Source organism: Apteryx rowi, unplaced genomic scaffold (genome assembly GCF_003343035.1).
Source record: "Apteryx rowi isolate R43461 unplaced genomic scaffold, aptRow1 scaffold_39, whole genome shotgun sequence".
Taxonomy (NCBI): Eukaryota; Metazoa; Chordata; class Aves; order Apterygiformes; family Apterygidae; genus Apteryx; species Apteryx rowi.
The window spans coordinates 1950345-1961227 of NW_020450418.1; the positions used below are offsets into that span (position 1 = coordinate 1950345).

The 10883-nt window shown below is 44.5% G+C and overlaps 1 protein-coding gene across 1 annotated transcript; it reads left to right on the forward strand.

Moving 5' to 3' along the window:
- Nucleotides 1-610: 610 nt before the first annotated feature.
- Nucleotides 611-10823, forward strand: RPE65 (RPE65, retinoid isomerohydrolase). The gene is made up of 14 exons (XM_026074551.1): nucleotides 611-715; nucleotides 2295-2377; nucleotides 2757-2907; nucleotides 3597-3704; nucleotides 3802-3943; nucleotides 4662-4809; nucleotides 5115-5196; nucleotides 5630-5762; nucleotides 5889-6028; nucleotides 6803-6932; nucleotides 7905-8019; nucleotides 8118-8212; nucleotides 8322-8433; nucleotides 9916-10823. The coding sequence occupies exons 1-14, from the start codon at nucleotides 705-707 to the stop codon at nucleotides 10065-10067; spliced, it is 1602 nt and encodes a 533-aa protein (XP_025930336.1). The 5' UTR covers nucleotides 611-704; the 3' UTR covers nucleotides 10068-10823.
- The last annotated feature ends 60 nt before the right edge of the window (nucleotides 10824-10883 follow it).

A 10883-nucleotide genomic window follows, 5' to 3' on the forward strand; every position in this document is an offset into this window, starting at 1 on the left:
CACRTTGAAGCCTGGAAAGAAAATCTTTCATGGATGCCTGGAACAGAGGGAAAAGTTAGTGTCTGATGTGTATGGGAAACAGGAATTACAGTATTTGACGATGACATCTCACTTTTTACCTCTTGATATCTTTAATGTCCTTCCATTAATCCCTAAGCCACTCATCTTTATTCTACAGGTGAGGTAGCAGATGGAGAGATGCACTGTGTTACATGGGACCSAGGTGACTTTTTTGGCAGGGGCAGTTCCTTTCTGCCTGCAGCCTGTGCTGTAACSGGAAGCTTTGGGAACGTTTCCCTCCCGCTCACGTAGGGCAGCAGGTGCAGGGCCCATCGCCGTGGAGGAGGTGGCGAGGAGCTGAGCGGCAGGGCCGAGCGTGCGCGACTCCAGCGTACTCCATTTCACTACTTTTTTTTTTTCCTTTGTAATCACTCTGCTTGGGAAGAATTTAGGTCTCTGAAAAACATTCAAAGACTCTTTTTGTGTGAGCAGCAAGACAAAACCTAATAAAGCATCAGGAGGATTTCGGTGGTGAAAGCCACTTCTGTTCCCAGCAGTGAGCCGATTGGTTGCTTGGGATGTTTGCTCGAACCTATTACTTCCTTCAATGGGACTTAACGCTCGTATAAATACTCAGCGCGCAGCTCTACCTACCACGCTTTGCCATTGGCTTCGGAGGGCGCACATCTGTCATCGGGGAGAAAATGTACAGCCAGTGAGTATTCYTACGGGTTTTCCTCTATAGGAGCAACCCAGTTATTGGTATGATTTTGTGAATTGTGCTACATAAATGTGTGCAATGCATGTAGAGGTGCCCACGGTGCTGTGATTTCCCCTACGCTACTGCTGGAATGGGTTTCTGAGCGTAGCAGGCTGCTGTGCACAAGGGTCCAAGGTAGCCGTGACAGWTTCAGCCTCTCTAGAAAGCGAGGTGAGCACATAGGATACGGCACCTATTCTGACAAGTTTATACTTTAAACAGAAGATAACGAGGGTGATGGKCAAGGAAGGAGTGAGCTGCACAAACCAGCTGTGTCTCTCAACTGCTGGATGAGCTGGAAATGTGATTAGTGCAGCTGTGCTGCTGTGAGGAGTTAGCTCAGGAATGGGAAGAGATGAAGGCAGGTGTGACAGGCCCCGTCAGCCCCGGGGAACAGGAGAGGGGCGGCTGCTCCAGCCACGCTCTCGGGCAGAGGCCAAAGGCCTGTAGCAGGCCGCTGTGGAGTCCCCCCTGCGGAGTTCTGTCTCTAGGCAGCGGTGGGAGAAAGGGTATTTTCAGCYGGCTCTCAGCTCCTTCCTAATGCGAGTAGTAGAAAGCGCTGTATGCAAAAAAATGTTTTGTAGCCCTAGAAATGCCTTGCCTGCTCCCCCCGTTTCAGGCTCACGCAGTAGGTAAGAGTTGCACAGGAACCAGCTTTCCGAGAAACGGGTTGGCGATCTCTCAAAGCGACGTTAGGCGACCAAGGTGGGATACACTTATCTCCGCGGGACTTGTTAACGCTGGCAGACAGCAGGGCTAAAAGCGAGTCACGGTGTCTGCCGCAACTTATACTCAGGAAAGGAGATGATTTCGAGCTGTATGGAAGAGCGCAGTTTGGAGGCTGAGGGCGAATGCGCTCTGCTGGGAGCGAGGGGAAGGAAAGGGGGTGGTTTTCTGTGCGCGCGTGTTCGTGCTACTATAGTCTGTACAGAGGAATGGCTCTGGTCGGTGAGGGGGCAGGCTGTCCGGAGATGGTCCATCCTGGTCCTTCAGGTCCGTCCTTGAGAGGAAGGACAGTGTACAACCCAGCCTATATCTGGTGTGTCTTCATGTGCTTTATAAGTAGACTAAAACTGAAATAATTCTCAGCTAAGTGCTCAAATACAATTGGTTTGAAAAAAGAAAAAAGAAGAAAAACAACTTATCAGAGACTTGGGAAAGAGAAACTGGATTTTTGATTCTAAAAAGTTGGCCTGCTTCCTGATGTTTCCGGATCTCCTGGAATTGTGCGGTGTTTGAGGGTGTTTGCCTTGTTAGAGACAGGTTGGCAGGGGCTGAGGCACTCGGTGTCCTGTTATTTCTCGTTCATCTGTACGCTCGGTCTCTAGACATGGACTATTTGTGGTCTGCTACCACAGCTTCTCAGAGTCTTTGAAGCCTTTCTTCTCATGAGGGCTAGTGCTTCTCCCTGCTGGTTTGTCAAGTTATTTGCAAGACACAGATGATTCCATCCAGAAGTAAAATCCCGTTGCTCTAGTGGGTTCCCAAAGCTCCTCCAGATCAAGCTGATTTCAAGGTCTCGTGACTCTTTCAGAGTTGAACACCCCGCTGGAGGGTACAAGAAGCTCTTTGAGACTGTGGAGGAGTTGTCCTCTCCGGTAACTGCTCACGTCACAGGTTCGTATGGTCGCACTAATCTCCTTTCACGCTCTTTCTGAGCCCAGCTCTTATTCTCTGAGCACGTGGGTCACCAGCTCGCAGAGGTGCTGGAGGTCCTGGAGTGCAGGGCTGAAACGTGGGGCTGCCATATTCTGCAGTAGAGGAAGCACAGCTTGGATGTGGGATCTCTAGACTTTTCAGTGCTGGACACCCTCTGTTAGGTCTGTAGAGGAAGAAGAAGGCATAGTTCAAAGTGCTCATAAGAATGCCTGATCTTTTTTTTTAAAAAAGTTTAAAATAGACTAAATAATTTTAAGTTTTATTCTTTTGTTACAAGAAAAACTTCTTGGTTTAACTTGCCTTGGTCTGAATAAATACAAAGCTTTATTTTCCACAGGTAGGATTCCCGCCTGGCTTAAAGGAAGTCTTCTTAGATGTGGGCCTGGCTTGTTTGAGGTCGGTGCAGAGCCATTTTACCATTTGTTTGATGGCCAAGCACTCCTTCACAAGTTTGACTTTAAGGAGGGGCATGTTACATATCATCGAAGGTATGTGGAAAATTTCCAAGCAAAATTTGAACCATTTGCTAAACTGTAATGTGTTGGGGCCGGATTCTGCTGTCTAGCACRTGGGAGGCTCCCACTGATTTCAAGTCCATGCAGTTATTGGAAGAGCTCTAATGGTGAGAGCATTATAGAGGGCTGAAAATAACTGAAACTTGCTTGTATTTAGCAGAGATGCAACACTTCCCATTACATTTCCCTSGAAAACATTACATGGATTGTATTTTCCCCAGAAGATTACAAAACTTATTTTATAGGTGAGAAGGTGAGAGCAGAGAGGTTTGTTTGTGGCTACAGTCGGGAAGTGACAGAACTACAAATTACTTTGAAAACTAAAATATATTTTCAGTTGAAAACTGTGAGCTATTGGTTTTCAGGTCTTTGAAGAATAAATGGACAAAATATGATATTTCTGGTCATCCTCAGACGTAAGCTGATCATGAGTTTCCCTGTGCTCCCGACTCAGCAGCTGAAGGGAAGAAGCAGGTTTCAGGACCTTGCCCGCCCTAGGTGCAGCCTGACGCTCTTCCCCAGCAAAGCCTTGTGGTTTTAAGTCTGCAGTTTTTGCAGGTCTTACAGGTTTCATCACAAGAATATTTTCAGTTTAGTTATGTGGCCTGCTCTTTTTTTATGATGCTGCCAATAAGATTTTTTCTCTTTCTCACCTTCTCCAGGTTCGTTAGGACCGACGCTTACGTGAGGGCAATGACCGAGAAGCGAATTGTGATAACGGAGTTTGGCACCTATGCTTATCCAGATCCATGCAAGAACATTTTCTCCAGGTACCTCGGGACCATTTAGAGGACTTGCTGCAGTGATGTGCTATGTAATTTCTACTTCCAAGAAATCCCTGACTCTCTGTTGATTTTCTTTGCTCAGGTTTTTTTCATACTTCAAAGGTGTGGAGGTCACTGATAACGCCCTGGTTAATGTCTACCCTGTTGGTGAAGATTACTACGCCTGTACTGAGACCAACTTTATAACCAGAATTAACCCAGAGACTTTAGAGACGATTAAGCAGGTAGGTGTTTGTACTGAGCTTCTAAAAACACGGAGGAGTAGAGCTGAAATGAAAACGTTTAACAGCCTCTTACAGAGAGGCGAGTGTTTAGGATGAACGTCAGAGATATGATTCGGAGACAACAAGCAAGCTAGGAGCTTCTGTGAGAGCAAAGTTCAAAGCAAGCTTGTAAATGAATTTCCGCTGCTGCTCTAACTGTTCTAAGTAATATTTAATTTGGAGACTACAAGGGGTCCATGGTCTGTGTTCTCGCACTTGGGTTAGGATGTAGGTTACAGTTTGCAAACTGGAGCCAGATTACAGCCTGAGTTTAAAAGGAGCTGCCAAAATAATCAGAGGGCTCCTACTAGGTTTTTAATGCTGGCTTAACTTAAACTGGAGCCGAGCATTATTTAGCCTGAAGAACCATGTTTAAGGTAGAATATGTTTTTCAGAGTTGTTCTTTGATTTATTATCAATGTTCAGTTTGTTGAACCTTTCCTTTTGGACCCCCAAATCCCAAAACACCCACTGTGACAAAGTAAAGCATGCCTGACTCTCCCAAACTGCTCAGCTTAGCTGATGTTTCCTCTTCACAAAATGGATGATGTTCTGGGCTAAGAGAAGAACTTTCCATATATAAAGTAAGAAGGCATTTGTCTGCTAAATCATAGCAGGAGCGGATAACTTCCTGTCTCCTGCTGAGGAAGCTCATGAATCTCTGCGTCTTGTTCTCCAGGTGGATCTCTGTAAATATGTTTCAGTTAATGGAGCAACTGCTCATCCCCACGTTGAAAATGATGGGACAGTTTATAACATTGGCAATTGCTTTGGAAAAAAATTTTCACTTGCCTATAATATTATACGGATTCCTCCACTTCAGGCAGGTCAGTTAATCCAACTTCTGAATGAACTTCAGAAAATCATGTCCAATAAATAATTTTTTATTCCTGAGATGATTTTTGTTATCAAGGTGGGGGTTTTTTTGTTTTTTGGGKTTTTTTTTACATTTCATTAGCTTCTTTTAATTAACAGAAATGTTATCTTTAAAACAACTATTTACATGGCTTCTGCATCATAAAGTTCCTTTGTGTTGAAGGCAGAAATTTTGCAAGGTAAACGTCAGTAATACAACCAAAGTAAGTATGGATGAAACTTCCTCCATAATTGTTCAAATATCATCATATTCCAGACAWGGAAGACCCAATAAACAAGTCTGAGGTGGTTGTGCAGTTTCCTTGCAGTGACAGATTTAAGCCCTCTTATGTTCACAGGTAATTTCTCACTGGTCCTATAGACTGAAAATGTAGGTCCATTGACAGCAAAGAGAGACGTTGCTTACAGTAAAACTCTTATCTTGTGTACTATGCTCACATGTCAAAACAGCTGCTTTGACAAGTGAGTATTTACTAAGAACATCCATTTTTATTTATGCAAATACACAAAAGTATGGATACGCTTGTACAACGTTGCTGGGGGTTTTAGCATGTTCTGTAGAAACGGCAAGCAGAACTTGTTCTCACATGTAATAAGCAGCTACAATTGAGGAGTTACCAAAATCAGGATGTTTATATTGCTGTTATCTTAAGCTACATTCTACATACTACATCTGGTGCTCAAAATAAACTATTGCATGGTGCATGAGCGCGTGTTTTGCCCAAAGTAACCACGGTGAACTTGATGTGCTCCCCCTGTATTTCTGAACAGCTTTGGACTGACCCCAAACTACATAGTGTTCATTGAAACGCCAGTGAAAATCAACCTTTTCAAGTTCCTTTCCTCCTGGAGCCTTTGGGGAGCCAACTACATGGACTGCTTCGAGTCTAATGAAACTATGGGGGTAAGTTGCGTAGCTTGCCAAAATACCGCTATGCTGGGCAGTTGACCTTCTGAATTGGAAGGTCTGTCGTATTAATTTCACCTTCATTGCTCGTAGATCTAAAACAACGTGCTGCTTGCTTTTTAGGTCTGGGTTCACGTGGCAGAGAAAAAAAAAGGAAGGCTCCTCAATATCAAATACCGGACTTCCGCCTTTAACCTTTTCCATCACATTAACACCTATGAAGATAATGGATTCCTTATTGTGGATCTCTGCACCTGGAAAGGGTGAGTATCTGCGGTGCCGTTTGCGGACTGAGTGTAGGGATGGCCAAGACGGCGGCGCAGGAACGAGAATGCGTGTGTCGCTGCACCTCTCCCCGCACGCACTGGCGACAGCGGACAGGCTCTCCGCAAACGACGTGCGATGACCCCGACTACTGCGTGTGAGCAGATTCGTACAGCGGCCTGTGTCCTCTGGACACCCTCCCCTTTCTCCGTGGGAATCGGCATCCAGCATTAAGGCTGAAAGCCATCCCCGTTTCAATTGGTTTAAATGTTCCCACTTGTTAATATGTAGGTTAGATAGCGTGTAAGTTACCAAGATGTGTGGAAAGCCCGTTTTAAACTGATTTTCTGAGGTTTTCCACTTGCCTTTATCTTTAATAGATGTTAGGGACTACTGAAGTGCTGATGCTGTTTCAGTCTCTGGGATAGCGATAGGCACAATCTGGTATGGGTTTGAATGGTGCTTTTGACATAAACACGGCAAGAAATCTGCACTCCTACGGGCCCTGGAATGAGGACTCCAAACATCGCAGCTGCACTGAAACCGTGATTATCCTGCCTGCTCTCAGGAGGTGCTAGGGGAGCAGACAGTGCAAAGGAGCAGTCCGTGGGCTTGTCTGACGGAGAGCGGTAATGCACACGCACAGTTCCCGCTGCCAGAGCTAGAACAGGACTCGCGTTACTCGATGGCATTTTAGGAAAGAACACCTGCATTTAAAACTTTGCTTGCAAATGCCATCTTTGTTTTGTGTCTGTGATCCTGTTCTTGTACAGATTCGAGTTTGTTTACAACTACCTCTATTTAGCCAATTTACGAGCGAACTGGGATGAAGTGAAGAGACAGGCAGAAAAAGCCCCTCAGCCCGAGGCCCGCAGATACGTGCTGCCCTTGAACGTTGACAAGGTAACGGTTCAGCTCTGCACATGTGGAACTTCAAACGCATCTCCGAAATGCAGATGTCTGCGTGACTCCCCTGCAGAGTTCATTGCAGAGTATTACCAGATGCTCTGCCTGATTCAGTTTAATTCATATTAAACCTTTGGGGGCGGGAGGAATCCTTAAAGCTTGGATCTTCACAGAAACTTTTTATTTTCCATAGCTTACCAACAGTATTGCATTCTATTTCCCATGTGCTGCCTTACAAATTTGAGACTGTGGGATAGCAGTTATTCATAGAGGGTGCAGAGGACYGGAGACTGACTTTTCTCCTGGAGTTCATCACTGGGTGAACAGAGAAGGGAAGCGGCTGCAGCCGGAGCATGTGATTAAATCCATTCCCAACTCATGGTGTGAGGTCCATCAAACAGCTGGCCTGATGGAAACTTCTGTGGCTGGGAATTTCTAGATGATTTCTAGCTACCCCAGCTGCTGTTGTTGTCCTCCTCTTCCTCCTCCTTGCTGATGAAGTCTAGTTGGAGCTGGTGCTGAGCTGGCGAACACAAGGTTTCGGCGCTCTCTGAACTTAAGGCTTTTCCTCTGCCCACCTTGTCCTCTTTCTGTCTTGCGCTGATGAAACAAAACGTGCAACCACGTGCGTCAGCGCTTAGTTAACCTCCAAATGTCTCGGTGAGAAGAAAGGCACACGTGTGCATCTAATTTTTAATCCAAGGTAAGCACAGCGAAGGCTGCGATAAAGGATTGTTTTACCGTGATGGATAGACATTCTCATTACAGCTCCTGCCCACTGAAAGCTAGCTAAGAAAATGGAAGCACTGTTTCTCACAAGCGTACTCTAATTTTGCAGCTTTATGAGGCTTTGCAGCACGCTGTGAACCTTACTGCTTAACAAAGTTTGCAATGGTTGTGTGCAAACGGCTAAGAAAACGAACACAACCGCTGCTCTTTGTCTGTCTTGGCTATTTCTCTTTGTCGCAGGCTGACACGGGTAAGAATTTAGTTACCCTGCCCTATACAACAGCTACAGCAACTCTGCGCAGCGATGAGACCATCTGGCTGGAGCCGGAAGTTATTTTCTCAGGGCCACGCCATGGTAAGATGTTAACTCTGACTCTCAGCCAGAGGCAACAACAGGAGCGTCAGCAATCTGTGCCCCACTAATCCTAGCGCATATATATATATCTTTTGTAGCCTTTGAATTTCCACAAATCAATTATAAGAAATATGGCGGGAAACCATATACCTATTCATATGGCCTTGGACTGAATCACTTCGTTCCAGACAGGGTAACTATTAACAAATGGGTGGGGTGCCTTTTTTTTTCCGGATGAGCTTTTAGCTTCAGGACAAGAAAGGCTATTTGCTGAGATGAGGGTTTGTCACCTTCTCTTGTAGCTTTGTAAACTAAACGTTCAAACGAGAGAGACCTGGGTGTGGCAGGAACCAGATTCGTACCCCTCAGAACCGATCTTTGTTTCGCATCCTGATGCCCTGGAGGAAGATGATGGTAATAACTGGTTTTATTTTGGTCTTTTAATTATTTAATATCTCACACGTTTGTGTCTCCTGGCCCAGAGTGTGCTGTCCTGACTTTACCTGGACAGATAGCACCCAGAGGAGTATTATGTGCAGGAAAACTTCCAGATAGCTCCCCGATTAGATGTATTCCTTATTGTAAAACTGTTGGGAAATTTCTGAGGAGAACACAGAAAAATTAAGACTAAATGAAAATAAAGGAGGAGAAAGACCTCTAGGTTGAGATGGTCTGTTGTCCTCGTTTCCCAGCCTTTCCATCGGGAGTTACAGTATTTAAAGAAATCCAGATGGCAGAACTTTGTAAAATTAAATCTCTCTTAAGCCAAGCATGTTTTTATTCTTACCCATCTTCCTTGTGTAGGAGTGGAGTGACTTTAGTCTTTGTCACTCGAGGACACATAGTTGTATTCATGCCAAGCAGTGCACGCATTTCTTCCTGCATCCTCAGCCCAGTACCTATTTTTGAAGGTGAGCTGCCACATTTAGATTGAACGGGTGTCCACTTATTCCCTCAATGCCTCATTTCTGAGCAGGATGACATGAAGCTGGGAGAAATCTTGGCTCAGCTGAAGTCAAGAGCAAGCTCACAGGTATATATGGAGCCCCAGTTTGGTATGCTCTGTCCCCAGTTGAGGAAAGTGCTTGTGCAGGGGCTTAAGTCCCCTTGAAGTTGAAAAGGTTTAAGCATATTCTTAGAAGCTTTCTTTAAATGAAGATGGAGAACAAGCATTTTAAGAATATGCTTAAGTCTTTTTTATCCTTTTTAACTTCATGGGACTTGAGCCCCTGCACAAGCACTTTCCTGAATCTAAATTAATGCCAGGTCGCACGCTCACGTTTCTGCGCTCTTCCCCAAGGCTGTATGTCTGCTGCTGCTGCTATGGATTATTTTGTATGTTTATTCAGCTCTTGGCTCCAGCTTAGGGCATTAGTAGCAGTTCTAGCTATGTGACTGAGACAGAATACAAATGAGCAAAGGGGGCTGACGGGAGTCACGAGAGAGAGATCCTGTCTTGTGTTTTCCTGCAATCACTGACCAGAAGAGTGTGCACAGGCACAGAAATCTTAAGAGCTAGAACCTTCCATATGAAGATGCCAGGATCCAGAAATGGGCATCTTGGTGCCCGAGAAGCAGAACTGTAAGGCAAATCACTCCTTTTTTTCAACTTCTAATGTGGACAAATTTGATATAAATTCCACTAAGTGACATTTGTCAGAGGCCCCTGCAATGGCTTTTCATAGTTGCTTTTCAGACTACAAACGTACTTCATRGTGCTAGAGGGAAACTGTGAGCTATGCTGGCAAGCAGAACGACAGCAAGAACTCAAAACCCTATGAAGGGGGAAAAATAACTGAGATTTACTAGGGCCCCGTGTGTGAGTGCTTACTTATGGCGTGGCAAGTCCAAGTTGAAGGATAAGGAATGACACGTGTTCCTTTTCTTGCTGACCAGGGGTTGTGCTGAGCATAGTCATCAGCCCCGGTGCGGGGCCGAAGCCTGCCTACCTGCTGATCCTCAACGCCAAAGACATGAGCGAAGTTGCCAGGGCCGAAGTGGAGACGAACATTCCTGTGACTTTCCATGGACTTTTCAAAAGAGCGTGACTGCTGCCTGCAACATATTTCTTCCAACTTTGAAGGGTGAAGTCTCTATTTACAAACACTCAAATGACCTAAATTCCTTCAATATCTTTTTTTATTTGCATGGTTACTTAATTGTTTCAATTTCCTTGATGATTCTCTAAAATACTTACCCAGATATTTTTCATATATACCCTTTGACATAATTTTAAAATGTGCAGTGCTAAGACTTATTCATTTAAAATAACAAAAGTTTTATTTTACAAGATTAAACTTTGCAGCAGGATGAAAGATGCATGAAATAGCACAGTGCAAACTCTGCATTTGTCAGCATGGTAACATGACACAGAACAGACCATGTGTCCCTCTGTTACATGCTTCAAGAAGAGGTAATTTTATCCTGTGTTGAAGTGCTGTGGATTTAAACCAACTCCTGGTCACTGTAGGAGTATTCTCAGAGCAATCTGAGCGGAGCTATCATAAACCCACCTCCCCTCTTGTTCATTGCCTTTCCATAGCTGTTCTGCAAATCTGGACTTGTCACTCAAGCACTAGGTCAGAGGTGTTGAAGCAGGCAGCATTTGTCCGCTGCTAACATTTACATTCCTGAAAACTCCTACTGCCTAGATAGAATAATAGCTTCTCTGTTTCCCGTTTCTTTTGTCAAAGTACAATTTCTTTAGTTCTGCATTTCTTAATAAAACATAAATAAAAATAATTAAGCAATCGTTATGGCTCAGGATGAGTTTGCTTCATTAGTGTGCTACAGAACCACAGATTAAACTTTCCTTTTCACAAAATAGAAATTTTAACTCATGTAGTAACAAACTATGAAAAAAT